The 27,811-nt window shown below is 33.1% G+C and overlaps 4 protein-coding genes across 4 annotated transcripts; 1 reads left to right on the top strand and 3 right to left on the bottom strand.

Moving 5' to 3' along the window:
* Positions 1-395: 395 nt before the first annotated feature.
* On the top strand, positions 396-1,989 carry LOC138325372 (tigger transposable element-derived protein 6-like). Its single transcript, XM_069271026.1, has 2 exons — positions 396-1,887; positions 1,973-1,989. Exons 1-2 carry the CDS (start codon positions 396-398, stop codon positions 1,987-1,989), a joined length of 1,509 nt encoding a protein of 502 aa, XP_069127127.1.
* Positions 1,990-5,196: 3,207 nt separating this feature from the next.
* On the bottom strand, positions 5,197-7,578 carry LOC138327344 (keratin-associated protein 5-7-like). Its single transcript, XM_069273368.1, has 5 exons — positions 7,426-7,578; positions 6,613-6,720; positions 6,230-6,349; positions 5,949-6,062; positions 5,197-5,625 (listed from the first exon to the last, which is right to left on the bottom strand). The coding sequence occupies exons 1-5, from the start codon at positions 7,433-7,435 to the stop codon at positions 5,543-5,545; spliced, it is 435 nt and encodes a 144-aa protein (XP_069129469.1). The 5' UTR covers positions 7,436-7,578; the 3' UTR covers positions 5,197-5,542.
* Positions 7,579-13,052: 5,474 nt separating this feature from the next.
* Positions 13,053-17,574, bottom strand: LOC138327323 (keratin-associated protein 5-4-like). The gene is made up of 11 exons (XM_069273338.1): positions 17,419-17,574; positions 16,682-16,789; positions 16,398-16,523; positions 15,966-16,073; positions 15,545-15,652; positions 14,966-15,091; positions 14,658-14,741; positions 14,380-14,478; positions 14,005-14,115; positions 13,654-13,767; positions 13,053-13,379 (listed from the first exon to the last, which is right to left on the bottom strand). Exons 1-11 carry the CDS (start codon positions 17,432-17,434, stop codon positions 13,303-13,305), a joined length of 1,077 nt encoding a protein of 358 aa, XP_069129439.1. The 5' UTR covers positions 17,435-17,574; the 3' UTR covers positions 13,053-13,302.
* A 4,763-nt stretch (positions 17,575-22,337) lies between these two features.
* LOC138327327 (keratin-associated protein 5-8-like) lies at positions 22,338-27,550 on the bottom strand. Its single transcript, XM_069273346.1, has 9 exons — positions 27,392-27,550; positions 26,762-26,875; positions 26,276-26,389; positions 25,497-25,604; positions 25,078-25,203; positions 23,806-23,889; positions 23,526-23,624; positions 22,956-23,060; positions 22,338-22,614 (listed from the first exon to the last, which is right to left on the bottom strand). Exons 1-9 carry the CDS (start codon positions 27,516-27,518, stop codon positions 22,538-22,540), a joined length of 954 nt encoding a protein of 317 aa, XP_069129447.1. The 5' UTR covers positions 27,519-27,550; the 3' UTR covers positions 22,338-22,537.
* Between the last annotated feature and the right edge of the window lie 261 nt (positions 27,551-27,811).

The following is a 27,811-nucleotide window of genomic DNA, read 5'->3' as shown; positions in this document are numbered from 1 at the left end:
TATATAGGTGGTGTAATTTCGACCAGCAGTAGCATCATATGGTAACGACACCGGAACTAGGTACCCCTTGAAGCGAAACTGGGAAAGTCCGGATTTGAACAGAGGTAAGATTGTCGCTTTTATCTGCATTTTCATCAATGAATGGGGCTGAGGAGGATTTTTCTTGTGAATCTATTTTTATATATCATAATAAAGGAACATCGGGATCCAAAACACATCCCACAATGCAGATAAAAGCGACAATCTTACTTATTTCTGGTGTCGTTACCATACGGTGAGTAGATCTACTTCAAATATTTGAAATCATTCTAAGACTAAGACACGGTAAAACTGTTAATGGTTTTTGGTAGAACTATATAATATAAACCATTTAATGATTTTCATTGCAGGTCAATATGCCACGAAAATCGAAAAATATCTATATGCGTTACACAGCAGAGGCACTAGAATCAGCGGTTTCGGCAGTGCGCAATGGACACCTTAGTCTTAGGAAGGCTTCTAAGAAGTATGCAGTCCCGAAAACTACATTGATTGACCATGTTTCTGGGCGGATCGAGTGCGGAGCTAGGCCCGGGAGGAAACCGTACTTGGCTCCCAAAATAGAGGAAGCCCTGGTATCAAAAGTCATCAGCGCAGCTGACAAAGGCTTCGGAATTTCTAAATCCCAGCTGATATTAAAAACGGCCCGTCTATGCCAATCTGCTCAGATTCCGCTGCAGAAAAATGTACCAGGGGATGACTGGTGGCGAGGTTTGAAACGAAGGCACCCTGAATTAGTACTCCGTAAACCAGAGAGGCTGTCAACATCTCGAGTCAGAATGTTAAACAAACCCGTCATTGACAGCTTCTTTGCTGATCTAAATAAAGTTGTCACTGGGCTGAATTTACAAAACAAACCGCATCTTGTTTGGAATGCTGACGAAACAGGCAAGCAATTTGAGCATTCACCAAGTAATGTCTGTACCAAGAAAGGGACCAGGACTTTACAAAGCAGAACAAGCAATTCAAGGGAAAATGTGACCATTCTAGCCTGTATCAATGCCACCGGCAAAGCTATGCCACCACTATGTGTTGCCAAAGGAAAAACCCGAAAATGTTTACAGACTTTTAATACTGTAGACGCCCCTGAGGGTACTCTATGGACTTATCAAAACAAAGCATGGATGTGCGATATCCTTGGTGATGAGTGGTTCACTAATGTTTTCCTAAAGAACTGTGGTCCTGAACGACCCCAATTGTTGATAATGGACTCCCATTCTTCACATGAAGTTCTTTCTCTATTGGAAAAAGCTAAACAGGAAAACATCCACATTATGGCATTACCCCCTCACTGTACACATGTTTTACAACCACTGGACAGAACGGTATTTGGTCCCTTCAACAAAGCCTACAATCGGCTTTGTTCAGAATTCCTTGCTGCAAATCCAAACCATGTGGTTAATAAGGCATCTTGGCCTCGCCTGTTTAACGGGGCATGGACAGCAGCAATGACAACTGCTAATATAACGAAGGGCTTCAAAGTCTGTGGTTTGTATCCAGTGGATGGTTCCCAGATCCCTACTTCAGCTTTCCTCCCGTCGTCGGTGTACGATACACCATTGTCTAATCAAAGCCAACTCGAAGATGGATGCTCCGCTGACACATCATTGAACAGTTCCCCTGCTGAAAGTACCGCGCTACCTCCTCCACCTTTTGTGACTCAAACAGTAGTACCTGGCTCGGCTATAGCATCACAAGAAGCAATATCTCAGACTCCCGACTTTCCACCACAGGTTTCTGGAATAGATCCCATCTCGGCTTCGTCGCCGATAGCTTCTCCTTGTGTTGATGAAGGACTCAATACCCCCGTCTCGGACATTGAACCTTTGTTACAGGCACTAACAACCGGTACAGTTTCTGAACTTGAAACGGATGAAAAGGAAAACTTAAACTTTGGGGATACAGTGTATGATGACATTGAGAACCTTTTCAGGTTGCCAACGCCGGTGAAGAAAACTTCCGCAAAAAAGTCTTTACAAGCCATCGTTTATTAACAAGTAACGAGGTTATACAGGAAAAACAAAAAGCAAAAGAATTAAAAGAAGAGAAAATGAAAGCAAAGGAAGAAAGACAACACAAACGAAACCTGAGTAAAGCCGTAAAAGAAGAGAAAAAAGCAAACAAAAAACGACGCCTAAAGAAAGAAAATGTTCTGGACAAAACTTGTTTTATTTGCTTAGGAGAATACACGGTTGGCTGCAGAGAGCTAGACTGGGCAAAGTGCGATTCTTGTAGTAAGTGGATGCACTTGGAATGTATTCCTACTTCCCATGAAGTAACTGTCCCGTTCCAATGTCACCTGTGTGGTTAAACATTGTCGATTAAATACATGTACATTATATAGCGTTAGTATTCAAATGAATTTTTCACAAATATTTAAGATTCTATTTCATTTGAAATTAAATTTTGGACTATGTAATAGGAAAGAGCTATGTATGGATAACCTGTTATGTCCACGAGTTTGAAAAATTAAATGATTTTCGACGATCTATTCATTTTTTTTTTAAAAAGATATACAGTGGTCGAAATTACCCATGTGTGGTCGTAGTTACCCCGATATGGTGGTCGAAGATACCCTAGCGGTGGTCGATATTCCCCCTGATAGGCGTACATGTTTATATCATTGAATTGGTGTCTATTTGCGAGACTATCAACTCAGTAAGTGATTGTGCATGTACAGGAAAGGGAGGTTACTCTTACATGATCGACAACAAGATCAGGAACGATAACCATAATTGCAGGCTGAGCGGTGGGTCCAAAGGTGGTCGAAATTAGACCATCTTACCCTATGTATATATGACGTAGTAAAATATGAAAAAAGTTAAAAATACATTTTAAAACCATTTTTTCGTGGCATGTCTCAATCAGAAACATATAAACAATATACACACACCATTTAATTAATTATCTAATCTATCAAACGCATATTGTTTCGACTAAGAACTGTTTATGATGGCGGAATTACACATTTATCAGAATTCTTAATGTTGATTAATGCAACCAAAATTAATGCTCCATCTTATTTGTAACTTTATATTACATAATAGTTATCAGAATCTTATATAGTTTATTCTGTCGAAATAATTTTCATGAACATAATTAGATAATTTCAAAAGACAAAGAAGTGCCTTTGTAAATGCTTTTGACAGATCGCCAACTGTCAATCAAACCTCGTCCGCTAAACCTGCCTGTATTATCAGTCTTTTTTTAGGCAAGAAAACGCACATGAGTTTGGATGTTGCATGTGTACGAAATTTGCTACGGAATTGAATAAGTGCGTTTGCAAACACGAGGCGTGCTAGTGCTAGTGATCGGTCAACTCATATGAGGAAGTTGGACCAATTGACCAAATTTTGAAATCATGCGGAAACCCAAAATGGCCTCAACATAAATTTCCCATTTGTAATGTTAGGAACGTTGCATTTGAAAATTACCATAAGACGTATTTCGGTTATCGGGACGTTTTTAGCTATAGGACAACACTCAAAAGTACTGTAAGTAAAGTAAGGAATGTGTGCTTTGAGCGAGGTCGTAACTGGATGAAACTTAGTAACATATCGAGCTACAATTTACACAAACAATTATACTCACTCTAGTTTCCTGGCTGGACAAATATATGTCATGTAAATAAAGAGTTAAAGCTGTCACTCAAAAGGGAATTTTGTATATATTATTGAATTTAAAATATCTCATGATTTTTTTTTTAATATTGATGTTTCGCTATATTGGTTTTACCATGAATTTATATATAATTTTATTAGAAAAATAACGTATTTGTTTTCTTTTGTGTAGTCAAATTTCTTTCTTTAACATGAACTTCAATTGTGGCACTACAACTATCCTAAACAGGACAGATATAATTTCGACAATAGAAATTACAATTGAAGTTATCTGCTTCAAATGAAAATATTTGTTTTTGGAGTTAAGAGATTTCTTAATTTAAAACGTAATATATTGCGTTGAGATATTGTGATTAATGGTCGCGTTTCACTATACTGGATGCTACAGAATACACTAGTTACTAACGTCGTTCTTAAACAAGTGTCTGGTCAGAAAGAGGATATAAAGTAAGAAATGTATTTCCAGTCAGCTGAAATGATCAGGGTCAAAATTAGTTCGTGTAAAAGCCACGCTACCATTCAACTTTTAAAATTACGTTAGAGATTCGATAATTCGAAAGAATAGTGAGACAATCCACTATCAGATATGGTCAAGGATTACAAAAGTCACACACAATTATTTTGTTCCGTGATAGAAGGGTCTGAATGTCATTAGCTGACGCGACTTCCGACTTCACTATTTACGTGTGTCAGGATATATGACGGAGTGTTTGTATTGTAATGTAACTAAAGCTACAGACATGACCTAGTTGTTTATTATGTGGTTAGGCTCCTTCGCAACAATGGCTTGTTGATTAAAAAAAAAAAAAAAAACCGCGAAACGTGCTTAACAAAATTTTACATAATTCTAACACATTATGTACTCTTTTTATCGAGTTATTTTAGATAACTCTAGGTTTTACAGTTAAATATTCTATCAATTGTGTAAATAATATTTCATTTATATTTAGTAATATATTTTTGTTAAAAAACAACCACCAATATTAGCAATAGAGAAAAGTCGAAGTACCAGAAGAATAGACCTCTAGGCTTCCACTTTGCAACATGAATTTTCTTACATTTTTACCAGTTAGTTACGGCGACCTCTCTCTTCATATTTGCACAATGTAGTAAACAGCCGGACAACATGAAAGATAAGCTGCTATATCTTTTATCCGTTATATGACATTGAATCTACAACTTTTTTTTTGCAATATATGTTGTTTATTCTTCCAAAGGATTACATGACAATCCTGGCAATTCTGCTTCTTTAGCACAACAAAAGTATGTTATAGTATACAGTGACATTCGCATTAAATCGAGTGAAAAAATGCTTCATGAATATATCGTTATATTGCGATTGATGTTGTCATTCAACCACTGTAAAGTTACCTACAGATATCGCTTTTCGTGACAGACATTTTACCTCAAAATATCAACCAATTGACAATTGTTCTCGCCCAATGTTTCTTTTTTCTTTTGCTTTAAAATGATTGCACTTCAATTAAGTACGCTTACAGAATAATTCGAGTTCATCAATATCACATCAAAACAAAACTTATTTGTTCATGCCATGGTTTATTATCGTTTATTTGATTATATAGATGACATTCGACAAGAAAACACTTCAAGGACTAATAGAAAAGTCAAAAGGAAAAAAAAAAAGTCATTTGAATGATATGACTATGTTTGTCATTGAAAATCAACATTTTTTGTTTATTTTTTAGTGTTTTTTTCGTTTTGTTGTTGTTTGTTTGTTTGTTTGTTTTTTTGTTTTGATGAATTTAACACTGAAATATACCAGTTTTAATTAACAGAATTATAAATGTCGATAAAGTTTTCACCGACAATTGTAACATAGTGGAACATTCCATCCATAATGGGTCCATGGTATCCGAAGTCCTCTACTCCTTGCAGGAGCAGCCTCCAGAACATCTGCAGTTCCTTGGTCCGGTGCAGCCCATTCCGCAGACACACGCGCATGATCCTGGAATACCAAATTAGGGATTGTACAGTTTTAGATGTTTTGCTTTCTTTTAACTCATTTGATCTGACACTTAGTAAAGGGGAAGTACTGGAATACTTTTTGTAGAAAAACGTTTCTGTGAAATTCATTGTACATGACTATCCAGTATTACTTTTCACCCAGATGGTAATTTTAAATAATAAAAAAACAGCTCTATTTATGAAATAAACTCTTTGAAGAAGAAAAAATGCATTTCTGTAAACTTTATGACTATTCCTTGAGTGTGAGTTTAAATAACTATATTATCTTCATTTTTAGGAATTTTGGACACCAGTAGAACCTACCAGAGGCACAGTTACACCTGCAGTTTGAGCATCCACACCTTCCACTACACTGACACGACCTGGTACCACAGCATCGTCCAGTCTGACAATCTACAGAACACACGAAGTTAGATCCTGGAAGGAAAAGAACAAAAAGTAAATTGTATTCATTTGAAATATTGAATATTACATATTTCTAAAAGCAGTCTGCCATAACACGATTTTTTAAAACAATAATGGACATTTTTTTATGATATGGCAATTAAACATATAAAGTATTACGTATGTAAAAATTCCGTTACCTGAACATTTACATCCAGCACTGCAGTTAGGACACTGACAGCCACTGCTGCATTTGCAGCCACAACCACAGGCTAACCCCATCTGGCAGATTCCATCAGGGCAAAATGCACCCCTTTGCGCTTGATTTAAAACGAAACACGTAAAATGAATGTTATGAAGAGCAAACTGCAATACCGATCAGTATCATATATTGTACATTTCATTAAAATATTTCAAAAAGTGAAGTGAAGACTCCTTATGCTTCTTTAAAACTACAGCTTCCATCAACAGACGCCTTTAAAATTTTTAAGTTAACGTTAGTATTGGATTTATCAAATTATTTTAGATAATTTTTCGCTATTTCTATACACTTATGTAAGAGTATTCTTTTGGTATAACTTACAGAAGCATCCACAGTTGACTTTGCATCCGGGACATCTACAGTTGCTGGTACAACATCCGGATCCGGTACATCCGCACCTACCACCGGGACACTTGACACAAAACACAGCTGTAACATTAGGACAAACCGTTACGCAAACACTTAGCACATTTTGTCCGAGCACCTATACTATTTTAGAAATGTTGTATCAACATATGATTTGCTATCATAGTTATTTTTCATTAGATACAGTATTTACTAATATTTTTGACAGAAAGTTAATTAAATGTAAAACAAACATCGAAACGTAATATTTTATTTTGAATACAACATGAAAATCGCAACAAATCTGAATCTTTAAGATATGACATAACTTACATATTGAAGTGTATTTTTATTTTTATTTTAGCGCTTATTACACCAAAGCACAAAGCATTTCGTTGAATTACAAATGTGATGCAGTGTGCGAAAACAACTTACAAATATAACATAACTTACATAGTGAAGTGTCTTTTTTGTCATATTTGAGCGCTTACGGCACCAAAGCATTTAGTTGAATTACCAATGTGTTAATGCCTACATTTATTTCCACAGTAAACACATTTATACTGTTTTTTAACATATGTTTCGACCCGATTTCCACCAATTAAATTAATGGGTTTAGATAGAGAAGTTTAACATGATTAACTGTCTGTAATTTTCACCAATTGATACCAAAATTACAATGAGAAATATATTATAATATATTATGTGAAAAGAAAAACAACCAATCCCATACTAAATTAATGATATTTATATTAAATGATGGCTGAAATTAAAATAAAAAAAACCTACCGTCAGACATCTTTGCTCTTGTTCGTCTTGGGTTTCTCTCAAAACATCTGGCTTCAATAAGTCGAATTTATTTTCAGTCAGAAAACGTAACACTATATATAAGAAATGTGACATTGCGTGTGCAAACTATCATCGTGTGCAATAGGTAAGGAATACGTGAATGGTAAGTGTTGTGTGCAAAATAAATTTGAAAAAAATATTGTACGCAAAACAGGGCCGTGCGCAAAATTAGATTGGGAAAGGTAAAAGCGATTTGCACACGACTTGTTGTTATTTCGTTGATGAAACATATCTTCATTTCCAAGTAAATCATGCTCTCAAAATCAAAGTATTAGACGTGCACAGACGTATACCATGAAGGCCGTGTGTTTTAGCTTATCACATGCTTCATAATGTTTACTTGGCATGACGTTAAGGACATTGTATAGTGTAAAAACACACATGTAAAAAATCTAGTTCTCGGGTATCAAAAATATTCGGTTAAAGGTGGTAATGGATAACGACATATAAAAAAACCCAAAAATACAGCATTCAATGATGGTGGTTTGAAACAAATATCAGATTGAATGTACGGAATTTCACGAAAAGGCACAGACTACCAAGCACTCAAAGGCACAGAAAACCAAGCACTCAAAAAGCACTAAATATTGGGAACCAAGTTATTTTTGCAGCTACTTAAATTTCCCGTTAGTACGACTGACGACTTTTTCACGGCGATTTCTTTACTTTTTACTAGGCCTAATGTATATAGCTGAAACCTTTTGTATAGCTGAAACCTTTTGCTTTGGTTTGATTAGTTTAACGTCCTATTAACAGCCAGGGTCATTTAAGGACGTGCCAGGTTTGTTGGTGGAGGAAAGCCGGAGAACCCGGAGAAAAACCACCGACCAGCAGTCAGTACCTGGCAACTGCCCCACATGGGATTCGAACTCGCGACCCAGAGGTGGAGGGCATGTGGTAATATGTCGGTACATCTTAACCACTCGGCCACCGCGGCCCCATTAAACCTTTTGCAATAGCTGAAACCTTTTTGTATAGCTGAAACCTTTTGTATAGCTGAAACCTTTTGTATAGCTGAAACCTTTTGTATAGTCGAGACCTTTTGTATTGCTGGAGCCTTTTGTATAGCTGGAGCCTTTTGCATAGCTAAAACCTTTTGCATAGCTGAAACCTTTTGTATAGTTGAAACCTTTTGTATAGCTGGAACCATTTGTATAGTTGAAACCTTTTGTATAGCTGAAACCTTTTGCATAGCTGAAACCTTTTGTATAGCTGAAACCTTTTGTATAGTTGAAACATTTTGTATAGCTGGAACCTTTTATATAGCTGGAACCTTTTGCATAGCTGAAACCTTTTTTTATAGATGAAACCTTTTGTATAGTTGAAACCTTTTTTATAGCTGGATCCTTTTGTATTGCTGGAACCTTTTGTATAGCTGGAACTTTTTGTTTCAATATATTTTCGTCAATTCTAATTGCTCGCGAAAAAAGTGAATAAGTAACAACACAGAAGAGTTCCAAAATTTATAACCGCTAGTGCAGTGGCGCCCTCTGACGGCAGACAGAAAACCGTGGGTGAGACCCATTATCAGCGATAATAAGTTGGTATATGGTATCTGTATCATGTCTTAGTGTAGTCTAAGTTATAGATGTTTGTTAGGTGATGTTAGGGCTGGTTATAAAACACAGAAATATACATTCATCGAAAGTCATCGAATATCCCTGAAATTATATATTCCTTTTTAATATTGTTTTGGCAGTATCAGTAATGGGTGTAACAACAACAATGGAGATCGAGAAATTGTTATCATACTTTGTCAAATGTCCATGCCTTTTGGTAGTGTACAACCATTTCCACTTTAATATACAACTGGAATTCAAATTTGAATTCAAATGCCATTGTTTCTGCTTGTAGCTCCTTTTTTCTTTTGTTGCTCTTGTACATTTTCCGCTTTACACTTGACAGAATTCTTCAAAATGAAAATGTTAAAAAAAATTTGAATCGCGTATATTTTACATCAAAGTTGGTAAGTCGTACATTACCTACGTCGTTTTGGTACGTATTTCGAAATCGACGTATTGAACAAAAAAATGTTAACTGTTTCAACTTCTTTGGCATTGCAAACCACATGATGATATTGGAAAGAATTACAAACAATAGGATTAAAGTTATATGTGCCGTAATTTTCATACTCGCGAATCAAGAAGAGCTTTTGATATGTTATTTACTACCAAAAGTTACCAACTTTTTGAGTGTTACAATAGTTACAACGTTTAGGATTTACTTTCAAAAAGTCCAAAATAGCCAAAAAACATGATGTTTGCGTCTACAAAACAGCATAAAGAGTACACACGGTTAAACCAGGACCTATTACATTGCATAAATTCTGTGATGTTACAAATGCCTATAAAAGCATCATAATGCTTGTATATGTCTTTGATTGAGTTCTACAACTTATGGAAATTTACAAATCAAAACTTGTGGTTTTCAATAGATTTCCGCACAGTTATAGCACCTTTAACCTTAATACATTTGACCATATACAAAAACTTAATCTTTGTTCCTTGATTAAAATATTGATACATTTCATCCTTTTCGAACGTACATGACAGACTATCTAATACCAGTGTCTATTGAAATACCATATCTAGTGTATGTGAAAAAAATACAACTTGCAAAACTTTTACTCTCTATCTGCATTCGGCGCCTTTTGACATGACCAGTGAATACCGATGTCGCCATCCCCCTTTTTTTTTACATAACTGATATCAGCGATAAAAATAAACGTCAACACTTCCCTAGTTATTGGTTCTTTTCCGTATCACCTTTCATGTCTACTCCTGTTAAGGCAATTGAAGTACATGCCATGCATATCATAATATTCGATGTAAATATCCGCTATTTTTTTTAATGAAATGACTAGAGAAATTTTTGTTGATGACATTTGAATGCTTTGAAATATGAAAAATCAGATTTTAATATTTCAATACAAAGTCTTTTCAGACTTTATAATTCACGTATGTTTTATGCACACTTACCTTACAATTATGTGAATCAATTACATTGTTCACGTAAATTGAAATGGAAAGAACTAAAAAAAGCGAAATACATTCAATAACAAATATATCACCCAAGGCATTGACGTAAATATAAGAAGAATAATCGAGGTTTTTGATTTTACAGTGTATGAAATGACTACGCGTACATATTCGATATATAGGTCGACAGATATAACAGATTTTAAAAATATTTGTGATTCTGTTGCCATTACCCAAAAAGTGTAAGACCTATATTTCACTCAGATTTATATTGCGTGTCGTCTGTGAATTTGTGTGTGTTTCAGTAATCTTCACACCGGTCTTCCTGGTATCATTTGTTTACTTGTTCCTTTGGTTTTTTAATTTTATCTAATCAAAAAATAAAGTTAGGAATAGTCTACCAGAGAGTCACAATTTTTTGTAAAGCCTGAGGCTTGCTTGATTGTGATGATTTCACATCAAAATATTCATCATCGTCTTAAAGGTTCTACTAATACCAATTCTTCATTGAGAGCGAATGTTCATATCTTGCGGATAGAAAATATTTCAAATTTAACCTTTTTGGTACGATTTCTCAATAACATAAAAAATAAAACACAGTTATAATGCATGAAGACACGTATGGATATTGACCCCATTAAAAAAAAGAAATAGCAATGATTTGTTTTCTTAATATTGGTTGATAAATTTCCCTGCATGTGATCGGATTGAATTCTTGAAATAGTAGGAGGTGACTTCAGCAATATAAAATGACAAGAATGATGATTGTTCTTTCCTTATTTCGTTTGGCATGTTTAAGGTATGGTGTAGGATAAATGTGACTTTGATACTTATGGTTATGTATAATAAATCTTTCCACAAATGAAAATATTTAGGTTACTCGCACGACATCAGCACTCATTTTATATTTAATTATGACTAAATGATACAAAATATCACCAACTTTAATTTTAATTTTCAGACTAAGATTTCTGTCTTGAATCATCTATGTTTTTGTTGGTCAAGATAAAAAATGTGTCAATTGTTATTATACAGAAAAGAGAGAAAAAAAATCCCCCCCTCCCAAAAAAAGAAAATGAAAAAAAAAACAAAAAAACAAAAAAAAAACAACAACTCCTTCAGGCTCATTTTCATAAAAAAAGCCATGTCTTCATATCAGACTTTGAAGATAGTATGACATTCTAAGCTTTTTTTTTTTTAATTTTTGAGAGAGTATCTCCAATTTAATTGATTTCGTGGTATAAATTAAAATCACGTACTCAAGGTTTAAAATATTAAATACAACGTCACAGGTATGCATTTATATGTTATTTTATGTTGCATGTACTTAAATTTGTCAAATACTGTACATGTAAAATAAATATCTGTCTAAAACAGTGCTAACATGTCAATTATTTCTGGTTCAATTAAATGCTTGGGTGATTTAGATTGCATCCCAGCTGGTGTATGCGGAAGTTTTAGTGGTACATCAGGCATTGCGAAATCGTGCCTGCTTTCATAAACATTCTCTTTTATGTGTTGTCACAGCGTTTTTTTGTACGATCTAGTTGTTTTATAATTTTAGCATAGAGCAACAGCAAAATTAGCAATTTCATAAGAATTATGAAAGAAACTACTACTTTGATTATATGTTTTGCTTCCTTTACCTATTTCATTAATCGTCGATACTAACGCAGTATTGATGAAATTGAAACAGTGTAGATGCACTTGCTTTAGAAATAACACTACGGTCAGTTTTTTATTATCCCATTTTCTTTCATACCTACGGGTGTAATACTGGCTGGTCTATGGCAATACACTCATGCCGCCTGAGGCTGTATTGCATGGCTACCCATGCAATAAAGCCTCGTGAAGTCACGGCGTCAACAAAATTTCTATTTCCTCGGTAAAATTTTAACATTTTTTTTTCACAAACATGACTGGTTTCAATATAAAAGATGCAAACAACGGATTTTTGTTGAAAACATCACGTAATATTTAATTTTTATTTCAGCCGTGGATTTCTTCTAATTTATTTGAAAATGGCGGGATATTAAAATTGCAGTAAAACGTCGAGATATGAAAGAAAAATACTCTTTCATAAGTGGATATGAAGAACATTGATGTTCTACCCTCGGGATCACAAAATGTTCGGCAAGCCTCGGGTTTTACTACATTTTGTGACCCTCGGGTAGAATATCCCTATCCATCATATCCACATATGAAAGAGTCTTATAATATTACATGAACAATTTATCAGGAACACAAATGAATACACGGAGTTAGTGTTCAATGTCGTTCGGCTCGATTATCTTTCATATATGAATAGTCGTTAATACTCTGGCGTATAGTTATTAAAACCAATGACTTGAAGAACAAATTATTTGTATGCATTGTTCGACTTATGCTTTATAATTTGCACAATGATTGCTATCTTATACAATACCAGAAGTTGGTAATTTTTGAAGTCTCTGACCTGAATATATATTTTGACGGTCTTAACAATTTACATACAAAGATTCGTTCTTCAATCATCCAAATTGTAGATTATTGACACATATTTTATATATCAAAGGGTACACAGTAAAACAAACCTAAATCAAACAGAAATAGTGATGATAATATAGTTTATTTTCACACTTGTACATCAATAAGATTGACAAAAGCACAAGACAATAGTGACATAATGAGTGTTCCTGTTACATTTGTTGTTTGTCCAAAATATCGATTGATATAATATTGTTATTTAAGTTACATAGATTATGGTCCTTGGATAATTAACACCGACAAAAACGTCTGTATAGTAAAATAAATGCACAGCTTGAAAACAGCTTGGAACATTTTATCATTGTGTCATTGATCACTGTTTACAGGTACAGCCACCTGTACAGTTACAGGAATTAGGTCCCGTGCATCCAACACCACAGCAACATCTCCCTGTAATGACAAAATAATAACTAGTACCTGTCTTTTACATACATATGTACATCTATGTCTGCTATTGTAAATAACGTCTAATTTATCTGAACACTATAACAAAAGAAAACAATGCTTGTGATAGTAGTATATATTTCAATGAACATTGCTATTTCGTTTCATATTTGTAAAACATCATTTCAGTGCACGTAAAAACATCGTTCTATCACGATACATGTAAATCTAACATATTGGTATGATATTTATGTTTACATATTACATTTCAGATAATTACCTGAAACACAGTTACATCTGCACCTCGGACATGCGCACTTTCCGCTGCAACGACAGCCACTTCTTCCACAACACCTTCCTGTCATGCAGTCCACGGAACACACGAAGTTGGCACCTAAAACAATCAGAAACAAAGATATCAGCGAATCTTCACCTGAATGGCTAGCTAAATAAACCATTATTTATGGAAAAATACAGAACATTTTAAAAAAGTTACTCAAGTTCAGAAAAAGATAATTCTTGCAAAATCATCCTATAGTTTTCCCAAAATGTTATAATTAAACTAGAGATTTGACAGGCATGAAAAGACAATTAATATGCTTATTGCATATTTGAATTTTAATTAAATTACCTCCACATTTGCAGCCACCGGTGCAGGAAGGACACTGGCATGCGCCGCTACACTTGCAGCCACATCCACACTCCAGTCCCATCTGACAAATCCCGTCAACACAAGTCGCAACTGTATATGAATTATTAACTACGGTATTAGTCCATAAGTCTCAATACTTTGTTAAAGTCGTATTTTACATGTTTCTAGGACGAACATGTTAATATCATTAAGAACCGTTACGTCAAACGCATGCAATAATTATCACTTGTGTTATTATCACACGTGTTTAATTAGAAATGAATTAGGGGCAATTACGTTTTACCTAATAAGAGACTGATTAGCTGATTTAAATCTGAATAAAGAATTAAATGTTGAAATATTATCTAAACTTACCACAGTTGGTTTTGCATCCAGGACACATGCAGTTACTTGTACAACATCCGGATCCGGTACATCCACACTTACCGCCCGAACACTTGGCGCAGTATACAACTGTTAAAAACCCAAAATAAGACATACGTAGTGACGTATCATCTATTTAAAATAATCAATGAAATAATGGAGAAACTCGAGAATAAGGTTGTACAAATTTCAATGTTATTTTAATAAAAGTTAAGATTTAATTACTATTGTTCTATTTAAAATCCCCTTTCCGTAATCAAATCACTCACCATCAGAATTGCATTTGCAACGACATGCGCTTGTTCCACAACATTTTCCTGCATTGCAGTTAGCGGAGCAGACACTGTTGGTGCCTGGCAAATAGAGGATGAGGTCAAAATCAGAACAACATATTATATGTATATCTACTTTAGGAAATAGTGCAATGCAAAGTTGAATTTGCGAATACTTTTGTGTAATTTGTAGTACACATACAAGTTTTGTTAATTTCTAGAAATGTTTTCAAATCAGAGGTATTGCTACGTTATAAAATACATGTAATTAGAAACATCTGAAAGTAAAACAACTTCAGAATTACCTCCACATTTGCATCCAGCTTTGCAGACGGAGCATTGACATCCGTCGTCACATGCGCAGTCGTCTCCACAATCACATGCAAGTCCGACCTTGCACTTCCCATCGGGGCATGAACCACCTTTCGCCGCTGAATTAGAAAATATTATTGAAATGCATTAACTTAAAATTAAAATATTCAACACGTATACGACGGACATTTACACATGTAACGGGTATGTTATCATCGTGTTGTCTACTTCTTATCTTATATGCAGGTGGCAGATTAATTCTGCACGTTGTTTTAGTAAGTATTAAACCACTAGATATACCTTATTAGCACATAATATTTAGAATATTGTTAAAATTAATCTAGTACCACACTTCCTTACAATTTCTTGTGGAACTAGTCATTTATTACCTAATTAAGTAAAGATTTATTTACTGACAAATTTGAAATTAATCATATTCACTTCTTAATGTCTTCTACCACCATAGACTTGAATGAAATGATGTTCGCTATGTTAAATGCTACATCTCACTAGTGACATCAAATCATGCCCTCTAAGTTGGTTAGATGCCGTTACAATTGCAACAAACTTACGGAAGCATCCACAGTCAACCTTACATCCGGGGCATCTACAGCTGCTGGAACAACATCCGGATCCGGTACATCCGCACCTACCACGTGGACACTTGGCACAATACACAACTGTTTCATAAAATAAAACACATTTTACAGCTTTACTCTTTGTTTCAATCCAAATCAAACACCAAAGCTTATGTGTTACCAAATGTTGCTTTTCTATTTTCTGGTTTTTTTGTGTGTATTATGTTAAAAAATCCTGTTTAAAACACGGAGATTTGTCAATGAGAGAAGTCGTGGAAACACGCATTATTTAAACATAAAAGGGAATTATAGAACTTATCATAACTTACAGAAACAATTGCGATGAGGTTTTTAACAAAGTCAAATCTGTGTCAGGATATTTAAAAAAAAAAAAAACAATAATCTTTGCCGTTACCTGAAGCGCAGTTACACTTTGGGCATGCGCACTTGCCGTTGCACTGACAGTCGCTGGTTCCGCAACATTTTCCAGACATGCATTCTTCAGAGCACACAAAGTTAGCGCCTGATAAATAATGCAAACAGTTTTAACACATAGATAAAATTGAATGAATAATCTTTTTATCAACGAATTAATCGAAATATTTTACTTGACTAAGACCAATCACCTTAGCACTGTTATTACTCAAAGTAATACTATAAACTGTGAAACCGAGAATTAAGTTATCAGTATATAGTAAGTTTTCAATTAATTTTTCATTTTTTGTGAAGGACCTATTTAAAGTTGTATCATTTTTGCGTTCGTAGTCGGAAATCATTGTATCAAAAATAATCGTGTGTCGTTAAAATTCACCGAAGTTTCAGTTTTGAAAAAAGGCGTAATGATTACCTGCGCATTTGCATCCTGCCTTACAGTTAGGGCACTGACAATTGTCACCGCACGCGCAGGAGTCCCTACACTGACACTTCTGTCCGACCGAACAGATGCCGTCAGGGCAAGTAGCGCCCTTTCCAGCTGAAATGAAAATAACAAAAAAAGTCCTATCTTTTAAAGATGTTTTCATGTCTTGTATTGAAATATAAATTACAAAGGGTAATATGAAGCATTTGTTTTAATGGGATCTCTTTCTATACATTTCTGTTATAGCGTTATTAACATATGCAGATACTTACAGAAGGGTGGACATTTAACCTTGCATCCAGAACATCTACAGTTGCCGCTACAACAATCGTCACCAGAACAGTCACACTCTCCGTCGGTACACTTGGCACACAACACAGCTACAGAAAAAATTGCCGTATAAATCGTTTGTACATGTAGTTAAAGAGGAATTCTAGCTTCTGCAAGTAATATTTTCTTTTACTTTAAACCGGTCTTTTTTCACAAAATTATGTATATATGTATATGGATGAGTAGTTATGGGATTAATGTATTTGCTATATGTTATTTTGAATCAAGCATTCTTAAATAAGTGTCAAATAATTCACAAACATTACAGCAATAAAAAAAAACACAGTAAGAAAAAAAACCAACAAAAAAAAAACCCCAAAAAAAACACACACACACAAAAAAGAAAGAAAGACCCCCCCCCCCAAAAAAAACAAAAAAAAACAAACAAACAAAAAAACCCACAGAACAAAATAAAAACAAATAGAATATATACATATATATATAAAGATAAATTATAAACAACATTTTTATCGGCATTAGTTTAAGCAGTTTCGTTCTGAAATAATCAGTCAATACTGCAACAATACAAATACTTATTTGTTAAGTTTAGTAAAACATGTATTTGTTCACATTATATATAGATAATGAACAAAACAAAGGTTTAATTTATTTAATGACTCTAAATTTTGAGTGTATTTTATGGTGGTAGCAATTAGATATAAGTAAATGGACAACATACCTTCGGTTTCAGACATATTGGAGTCTATGAAGTCTTTTTGAATCTTCTTGGAACGTCTGCTTTACCACAACTTCAGAATATACCTAAACGTCGCGTGGTGTTCCTTTTATAGGAAATGTGAAAATACGTGTGCAAATGTCCATCTTTTGTATCTAGATGGTGGACGTGGGCAATGTGTGCTTCGTGCAAAACATACAGGAAGGTCAATTTGAGAAACATAGGACCGTGTGCAACTGGAGGGATTGAGAAACCAGCACGATTAACATTGATAGTGTCACATACTTTTATTGCTAAGAGATACATCCATTAAATAGTCAGTGAGGGCGGTGCTTCCCCGTATTATGTGAATCGAAAACTCTTCAATATCGGTCAATGCTACTAATTGGGCCATGTATAGTTGCTAAGCATATTTATTATTAAACAATATTTGTTAAATGTGTAGTCTTTTACATTTTAGGAATACATAACGTAGACATGTTTATTGAAGTACCAAATGTTGTGAATAGTTACTTAAACTCATTGTTGTTTTCATAGTTATTTTGTTTTAATAAATAATCGCAATCAGGTGACCTCATAATTGAGATCTATTCTTTCAAGATTTTAAGAATTCTAATAAATAATTGAATAATCATATATTTTCATTCGTGAATCGACATTAAATTTTAACTTCTTAAAAACAATTATGATTCTAGATAAACGTATTCGGTTGACATATTTGCCTCAACTTTTATTGCCTTCAAATTGATACAAATTCATTGACTCTTTTTATGAATTTCAAAATCAATATATGTTTTTGTGCTTGTATTTTTCTGAAAATAGCAAAAGTTACATGATCTACATATTGTCTATGACTGAAAAGCAATTTAGTTTTCAATTTGATTAATTGTTAGGAGTTTCGCTTTTGAATTTCAATAATGTAAATTTTATTACATATATCTATTTATTTTAATGTATACGAAAAATAAGTTTATTATATAATTGCGTTTAGTATGTGTGATAATCATGTGACACACATAAGCTAAGGGTAGTGTGCAATGATGATTTAACAGATTTACGTAGGGCCGTGTGCAAATGGAAGGCGAATTAAGACGTGTGCACAAAACGTGGGTGAAAATGTGATTCGCTTTCTTGTAACACATAATAACCCAGAAAAAAAACCCAATGTAAACATAATGGTTCTATTTGGTCCAGTTTTACTGCTGTATCTGGTCTACAGACAATACTCATAACTGTTATCAAGGATTTATAACTAGCTGTTATCAATTGAATTATTACTGTTAAAATAATAGGTATACATAACATTGTTTATTTGCTTTTGTATTGACAGAACATCCTATAGTTAGGAATAGCTAACAACTTAATTCTTCTTATAATGTTAATCATTAGTAGGTAATGCACAAACGCTAGTTAATTTTCTTCAAATCTTCATTAAACATAGCCAGATTCTCTTATCCATTTACAACTACAATTACTTCCCATGTTACAACGTCGTAAGAATAAAATAAAAATAACTATATACGACAATCTTGTTTTATATGTCATTAGGCATTAATAGAATAAACAATTGCAAACAACAAACAGAATAGAAAAGAAGAAAAAAATAAGCATAACTAAACTACAAACAATGACGAATTTATTTGCGCAATAATACATGGTTTTTTGTAGCACTTCTATTTTATTAGAAGTTTCACATTATTGATATTTTAAGCCGAAATAACATCATTGAAAAGACATGTACAATGATATACACTTAGGGTTATCGATTTAACTGGTTTTATTAGTTCCTTTTTTGTTTACGTTCATTAACAGTCAGACTCATTTGAGGACGTACCAAGTCAAACACACAGAGGAACCCTCGTTCACTGAACGTAAGTTCGTCATCGGTGGACGATTTTGACACGTGGTCCGTTGACAAAAGGCGGTATTGCATGATTGATACTTACTCAACTTTGATCGTTTGGTTAACCTGTGTAAAATAGGGAGCTCTGAGTACTGTAAGCATTTATATTTACAGTTTTTGTAAACACGTCAACACATTCACTATATAATAAAAACATGGATAAAGAGGTTACTGCGTCTCAACGTATTGCTTTCAATACTAATACGATAATAATCGTTTCATGCTCTATATATATGCCAGCCCTTTCTTTTCAATATACTATTGAATAAGTAAACAAATAATGCCATGTGCTATAAATAATGTTATAAATGGAGATGGAATTAAAGTTTGCATATGCACCAAATACTTTTGTAACTCAAATTATGATTTCTTTGATCTTGTTTTTATGTAGAATTATCAACAAAAACACAAATGGATAATATAGGATTGTGTAATCAAATGATACACACGAACTACGAGTCGTGTGCAATCCTGAATATTTAGATCCGCATAGGGTCGTGTGCAAAAGACGTGTGCTCAAAACCTAGGTCAAAATTTGATACGTAAAATATCTGTTGATGCTACTTCTATCACAGTATGCAGGCTAACAAAAATATCATTATTATTGTTTATTTTACAATGAAAGAAATATTGTTTGTAGAAGAATGATCCAGACAATAAGTAAGTGTCTACTTAATTTGCCGTAGTGGAAATTAAGAGGTGAATTTCTTATTCATAGCTGTTAGAATTTTGTCACCTCTGAAGGCATGTATAGCATTCTTTAAAACATATAAGGCTCTCTATTGCTGACAATCTTGTTTTACTTTTTATCATTATCTTATATGCCATCAATGGAAATCTAAGCATAAATTGTTTGGAAAAATACATGTATTTTTTAAAGATATTTAATTTATGTAATCATCATATATACATAGTGTGAACAGAAATAAAGAATATAGTACTGCACAAAAAAATCACAAAGAATGAAATTCGAAAAAATGGATTGTGAATATGTACTCTAGTTATAAGATTTTTAAAAACCCTTATGATCCCATGATTACGAATTCCATATGAAACATAATGGTTTTCGCTTGAATAAAGAAGGTATAGGTATGAAAGAAAAAACCAGAAAGCTTAATTTTGCATACAGACAACGAAAAAATTGTTAAATATGTGATTAAAGTTAAAAGAGAAACATTAAGGACATTTTAAGGAATAATTAACGTGTTTATTTTTTAATTGGCAGTTTAACGGAATGTCAATTGCTTAAAGCAATAATTATTATTCAGAAACTTAATTATATTTCAGTAAAGCAACTTCTGAATAATAATTAAAAATAAACAAATAACTGTTCCGATGAATTCATTTTACCGAAAATAGAAAGACGTTTAAATATGCTGTTACATTGCAATGCTTTTCCGCCTTGAAAAGTGACAAACAAATACTGTGCGGTAGTTATAACAGATGAGATTAAAACATTTGATATACATGCATATATAAATAGGTTAGGAAATTATCACCAGGCAACAAATGTAGAAATTAAAATATAATATGTACTATGACTTTCTATTAAATTAGCAAAACCATTTTTAATTCTATGTGTCTTTAAAAATGAAAATGATCAAAAACATGAATTTTGCTAATTTTGAAAATGAACAAACCAAATGTTGATACTGTAAATATACAGTCAAATTATAGACATGCTCTACCGCCAGCAGAGCATAAACGACACTCATCATTTCAACAGTAATTGGTGTTTAATTGTGTATATATGTGTCTAATTAACACAAAAATAATATCAAATATTTTATTTTGCTTTTGGTGCATGCGCAATCAGTGCTTCATTCCATGTAGGACAAAGTACCACAGATTTTTTCCGGAATACAATTAATTATTTTGATATTTTAATCTTGAAGCAAAATTAGAAGCTCAACCTTTTCAGTGGTGGTGATGGTGTAAAGTAAGTACCTTTTGTATCTGAAGAAAAATACTTATTCGTCTGCTCATATTTTTATAGAAAAAATACCATTCGTCAGCGATAGAGCATCTTTAACTCAAATGCTTTAAACTGTAAATTATGGTTTATTAGCGAGGATTTAAATTAGCGTAATTATTGTGTTGTTAAATACCAGAAAATCATTTTTCGGAATTTAGAGCTGTGCATGATAAATTATACAAATAAAACCAAAAAAACAACAACAAACAAACGATATTCTAGTTTTGACATGAAAATGAAAGAAATTCATTGACTTTCTGTAAAGTTATTAGTTATTTTGTTTTTTCTTAAATATTTTCACGTTTATTTCTGCTTTTTAATTTATAACGGTGCCTCCATTTACAAGGAACGTCTTACGCTTATCATTGCAAAACAAAAGGTATTTCATTTTGAAACATGCATTGTATCGATTTGCTATTATAATGATGTGTCTATTATTATTTTTGTCAGTCATTAATTTATTATACATCATTTTTCTTAATTAGGTGATAAATGTATCATAATTTTGTGTCATATCTATGTAAATGATTTCAAGGAAATTCGTTTCGAAACGCAACTGTTTACTCATGGAATTTTCTAGCAAAACATCTAGTGTTTCATATTGTTTGTGTTTTATAAGGAATTCTCGAAAGGACTATGTATGGTGTGTGCCCCGTTTGGCCGCCCTCCGATCATTCAAATTTTTCAAACCTGTATTGTAGTGATGAAATTGTTGCAATTCAAATATCGAGTACACCCTTAATGCAACCAATATGTATATCGATTGTATGTAATTGCAGTTGCCTTCATAATCGTCCTAAACTTGCAACATTTTTTCTCTCAGTATTCGACGTGGTTTCCACCTAAACACTGTAGATCAAACTAAGATTTCTTCTTAAGATGTATCTGAAGTGCATACATATTCTCAGTAAAAAGTAAGCTTGTTCAAAGTTGCGCTCTATTGCTTGTTGGCAAAAGGATTCAAACCATACCTTTGAAAATACTCAAATACAATTTTTCGATATGAAGACACATACCTGGAGATACATAACAAACGAATGGAAATAGCGATGAAATATAATTTATTTGTATAATTTATATGAATAAAATCCATAACACAATATATGTTTAGTTATGATATCCATACCACCAAATTATATAGAACAACACTAATCACGTCAGCTAACTGATCATCGACTACCAAGGGTATAGTGACATACACGAACTTCCAAACAACATTAGGGTTGAATTGATAACGGCACCAATCAGCGTTTACAGGAACAACCGCCATTACAGTTACAGGAATTGGGTCCCATGCATCCATTACCACAGCAACATCTCCCTGTATCGAGAGAAACAAAACAATTATTAAAACAAGGAATATGTTGCAAGATTTTTTTTACCAAATTTAATAAAAATATAAATAAAAAAAAGAAACCTTCATTTGTATGTACATTGCAGTTGATAAAAAAATGGTAAACCATTCATTTACAGAAATCTGTAATTTTAAGTAATTAAATAAAAATAGCAAGAATACATTTCTTTTTTACAATATTGAATGGTAAAACGAAACTATTGAATGAAGTTTGTTAAAAACCTATTTTCATGATTAAACATTTCACCAGATTCTTTGAGAATTAGTATTGTGTACTATAGCTTCAAATAATTGTTAAAGAAACTTACTGGATGAGCAGCTGCATCTACATCTCGGGCATGCGCACTTTCCGCTGCAACGGCAGGACCGCTTACCGCAGCATTGGCCAGTCATGCAGTTCACAGAGCACACGCCTGATTTACAAAACATAACATGTTTTTTAAGCTTGTTAAATAAAATATTGTTATACACAATAAATTAAATTAACTCTTCTCTTGATTGAAGTAATCCAAACTTAACAAAGCTTTAAAATGTATTTTGTCACCTATCTTATCACCTATCATTGCAATGCAATAACTGTTGCATATTGAAAATACCACCCAATTTAATAGAACAACACTAATCTCGTCATTTAATTGATCACCAAGGCTATAGTGACATACACAAACTTCCAGACAACATTAGAGTTGAATTGATAATGTCACCAATCAGCGTTTATAGGAATTAAATTAGCTTTTCTCTTGATTGAAGTAATCAAAACTTAACAAAGCTTTAAAATGTATTTTGTCACCTATTTCATCACCTATCATTGCAGTGCAATAACTGTTGCATATTGACAAAAGTAATTTTTAAGGGAAAAATATTTTATTTGAACTTACCCGTGATGGGTTTACATCCGGGGCACATACACTTGCTGGTGCAACATCCGGCTCCAGTACATCCGCATTTCCCACCGGGACACTTGGAGCAGTAAACGGCTGAAAACATACCCAAATAAGGCATAAATAAGACAGTATTCTTAAATCACAGGAGAATAATATTAACAATTTGGCAAAACTTCAACGTAAGTTATAGAAAACTTCTTGAAAGAAGTGAAGTATTACACCAGATTTTAAGCTTTTATGTGAATATGGGGTCACAAAAAATGTAGAAACTAACCATTAGAATTGCATCTGCAACGACAAGCACTAGTTCCACAACATTTTCCGGACTGGCAGTTCACCGAGCATACAGTATTGGCACCTGGAAAATAAAGGATTGATAATATGTATACAGGCAGTTAAAAAGGTTAAGGACGTTGTATGCTATTTCACAAGTCCATTGTAAAAATAGCAATACTTAATGCTAATAACATTTTTGTTGATTTTATTAAACAAGAATTTATATTTGGAAAATTCAGTTTTTGTGATGCAGACTTGATAGTAGATAACCTTATTTTACTATTGATTAAGCAATTGTTTAAAATGAAATGTTTAGAAAAAGATATCAATTTAATAAGTTTAAAAAATCATATACAATTTGAACTTAAAGCTCATAAGCAGATGATAGTTAAGCATAAGGCTTACCATAACAACATTGAGCTACAAAATAATCTTGAAAACCGACTTAACATATGATCTTAATATCTCTATGATGTAGTTTTGTTTTACTAATTTGAATTGGCCAACGTTCAACTAAACTCCGTTATAATTAGCCAGTGTTGAAGTTTTCGCTTATTTCCATATTGAAGTGAATTTCTTTTGAACTATCAAAATTCAGTTCTCATGATGCTGATTTGATAGTAGATAACCTTATTTTACTATTGATTAAACAGTTCTTCTTTAAACCTACAACAATTATAACATTAATGACGAGTAAAACTTGAGATAAACTTGTATCAAAATAAAACTTAGGATATATATATACTTGCATCTATATTCGAGACATATATATATGTACATAACTACACGGAATTCTTATATAATATAAAATGAAACCTTTTTGTGCTGCTAAATAAACTCCATGTTCAAACTGTTAACTATTTAACCATGTGAACAGTGAACCACCTAGTCGGAGTCTGCAAATTAATATAGCTCCCCCCCTCCCCCATTGTGTATGTGTTGTCTTTATAAATGTGTGTGAGCGAGTAAGTAAAGGCATATAAAAATATCCAACCCTATACTAATGTTTAGTTGTCTAATTCTATACGAATGGATATGGTTGCATGCGTATAAGTTTGAATGTATATGTATTGTATATGTAATGTGTTGTTGATAAAATTGAAATTGAATAAAAAAATTGTTAAAAAAATTTAGTAAAATTTGAATTTGATTCATAAAGGCTGTAAACCACCTATCTAACTATCTCGACCATTTACATTATAAATAAATAACACATTATCAAAATTGTTTTCAAAAGTCATGGTTTATCGAATTCAGTTTAAGACATTACCTCCACATTTGCATCCAGCTTTGCAGACGGAGCACTGGCATCCGTCACCGCATGCGCAGTCGTCTCCACATTCACATGCAAGTCCGATCTTGCACCTTCCATCAGGGCAAAAACCGCCTTTTGCAGCTGAATTATAAATTTGATTAATTATACCAATTGAGCTGAAAATGTATGTTTACACGATGAAAGAATGAATTGTAAATAAATGTTATGACAGAGAATGATGGGATTTATGAATGAAGTGGTAAAATCTGCGTCACAAATATCTTTGAATTGCCCCTTAACCACTATTTCTTATTGAGATTATACGAATTCTGACGGACAAACAAATAGACACATCAGAAGACGAACGATCCCGAAACGTGTGATTAAATCAGTGGTTGGTAGGTATGATGGTGTTAAGGGTGTTTCACACTTACGGAAGCATCCACACTTGACTTTACATCCGGGACATCTACAGCTGCTGCTGCAACATCCGGCACCAGTGCAGCTACACTTGCCGTCAGAGCACTTGGAACAGTACACGGCTTAAAAAAATAAAAAAAAATCACAAATAGGATTCACATAAAACATCTTATATTCAATGGAAAAGTGAATTATAAAGTTTTTTTTTGTTATTTAGGTAGTAGAATTAAATTGTCACTTATCTTATCATGTTTACATATATGCTTCATGATCACAATTTTGCAAATGTAAAATAACCGAAAGGAAGGGTTATTGCAATTAATTGGAAACATACCAGAGTCATTTAAGATGTTGGAGAATTTCGTAATTGAAGCATCATGAATCTCATTTCACTGCATGTATCTATGATAGTACGCTCGAAATTACCCTTCACGAATGGTTATATAGGAATGTTTAGTTTAAATACATGATGTAACTCCATTTTAATTAATTTTTTTTCATTGCATTCTAAAATTCTGAAAAATGTTCTAAATATTTTGATACTTATCTAAATAAATATTCAACAATTTAAATTTATTTTGTTTTTTAAAAGATTAAATTTATTAGTTTCACAAGTTTTTTTTATCTTATATGTGTTCTTGACATAAGTGCAAAATAACTAAAAAATTTGTTTTGTTTAACAAAGGTGGAACCATGTCATAGATACGTTAAAATCAAATCTTTATAAATCAGTATCGTGGAAAATTACTCAACTATCACCATCCCCATTAAAAACAGTTATCAATTATCTTACCTGAAGCGCAGTTACACTTGCACTTTGGGCATGCGCACTTGCCGTTGCACTTGCAGTCACTTGTTCCGCAACATTTCCCAGAAATGCATTCATCGGAGCAAACAAGGCTGTCACCTGTTAAAGAAGATTTGAGAACAAGGTCAACTCAAGCATGTGATAGATAATCATTTGCCTTTCCTTTTTTCGCATGAATACTTTGTAACTATTCGAGTCGTTTGCAGGCTCGTAAATAAAATACATACACCCTAAAATGAGTGAATTTTGTGTTCTTATTATAGCAAATTTATCGAGGCAATTTATTTCGTTAAAGTTATAGTTTCACTTTAAGAAAGTATTCCAATTTTAACACGTATAATCAACCGTGATATGTAATAAATCTTCATCTTCATTAAAGAAAATAATGTTTAATTTATGAGAACGCAATTTGTTTAAGTACTGAAATTTCTAAAAAAAAACAACTAAATGCAGTAATATTGTTAACATTACATGAAGCTTTGCAGTTGGAGCACTGACATCCGTCGCCACATTTACAAAAGTCTCCACACTTGCACGCCCCTTCAACTTTACACATGCCCTCAGGGCAGAAAGCACCCATACCAGCTGAATTAGAAATACACAATACTTAATCATTATGTTAACACGTTGCATAACGAGTAGAAATGTGCTTATTTTACGCTATTATAAGCTATAAAACTCTGTGAAAAAATATGTGAAAGAAACGTATTGAAAAAGAAGTTGACTATACTATATATAAGTATAATTATTCAAAAGAAAAAAAAACCAGTTTTATTTGTGCAATAAAAATATATATACAATATCTCGATAATGAATTGCGATAATTATAGTGTAGACTTTTGTGCTGTAGTATTGTACATTATAGTTTTACTGTTGGGATTATAGTTTTCATTATTTTGTAAATATTTATTTATTCTTACTATATTAATTACAATGAATCTAAACTAACTTAATTGATTAATTTTGTTAATATTTAGTTTATACACGATTACATTTAGATAAAATGCATTAAGAAGAGCGTGAAAACGTTAAAAGTTGTAATATACCAAATGTTCAAAATTTCGTAGTAGTATAGTAACTAATGGAACGACATGTACGTACCTCCAACTTCAGCCATATTGAAGTGTATCGCTTTAAATGTCTGCTGGACCGTATCCTCGGAATACATCCCACATCCGAGTGTTACCCCTTTTATAAGAAAGGGGACAATGCGTGTGCAAAATTCCATCGTGTGAAATCAAGATGGTGGACCTGAAACTTTAGTGCTGAGTGCAAAAGAAGCCAACATGGGAAAGCTACGCTTGTATGCAAATTAACCAAATGTCGGATGGATTTCCACACGGCACGTGACATAATTCCATAGCTAAGTGACGCGTCGATTTAGAAGTCTACTATCAGGGTGGTGTTTTTGTTTATCCGTATAGCGTTCATCCTGATTTCGGAAATGCCGATAAAAGTAAATACCTTACACTTAATGTTGATGTCAATAACACTTGTCAAACTACAATATTAAATCATACA

This window comes from Argopecten irradians, chromosome 1 (genome assembly GCF_041381155.1).
Source record: "Argopecten irradians isolate NY chromosome 1, Ai_NY, whole genome shotgun sequence".
NCBI lineage: Eukaryota > Metazoa > Mollusca > Bivalvia > Pectinida > Pectinidae > Argopecten > Argopecten irradians.
This window is presented reverse-complemented; position numbering and strand designations above follow the sequence as displayed.

What these genes read in the sequence shown, in the direction of transcription:
- LOC138327323 (XM_069273338.1), bottom strand. An exon ending in GGTTAAATGTCCACCCTTCT is followed by an intron (nt 16,524 to 16,681) that starts GTAAGTATCTGC and finishes TTTTCATTTCAG; the next exon opens with CTGGAAAGGGCGCTACTTGC. An exon ending in CGGTGGCTGCAAATGTGGAG is followed by an intron (nt 13,768 to 14,004) that starts GTAATTTAATTA and finishes TGATTGTTTTAG; the next exon opens with GTGCCAACTTCGTGTGTTCC.
- LOC138327344 (XM_069273368.1), bottom strand. An exon ending in TGCTGGATGTAAATGTTCAG is followed by an intron (nt 6,063 to 6,229) that starts GTAACGGAATTT and finishes TTTTCCTTCCAG; the next exon opens with GATCTAACTTCGTGTGTTCT. An exon ending in CAGGTGTAACTGTGCCTCTG is followed by an intron (nt 5,626 to 5,948) that starts GTAGGTTCTACT and finishes TTGGTATTCCAG; the next exon opens with GATCATGCGCGTGTGTCTGC.
- LOC138325372 (XM_069271026.1), top strand. Translation starts at nt 396, where the DNA reads ATGCCACGAAAATCGAAAAATATCTATATGCGTTACACAGCAGAGGCA.
- LOC138327327 (XM_069273346.1), bottom strand. Translation starts at nt 27,518, where the DNA reads ATGGAATTTTGCACACGCATTGTCCCCTTTCTTATAAAAGGGGTAACA. An exon ending in AGCTGGATGCAAATGTGGAG is followed by an intron (nt 23,890 to 25,077) that starts GTAATGTCTTAA and finishes TTTATTTTCCAG; the next exon opens with GTGCCAATACTGTATGCTCG. An exon ending in TAGATGCAGCTGCTCATCCA is followed by an intron (nt 22,615 to 22,955) that starts GTAAGTTTCTTT and finishes CTCTCGATACAG; the next exon opens with GGAGATGTTGCTGTGGTAAT.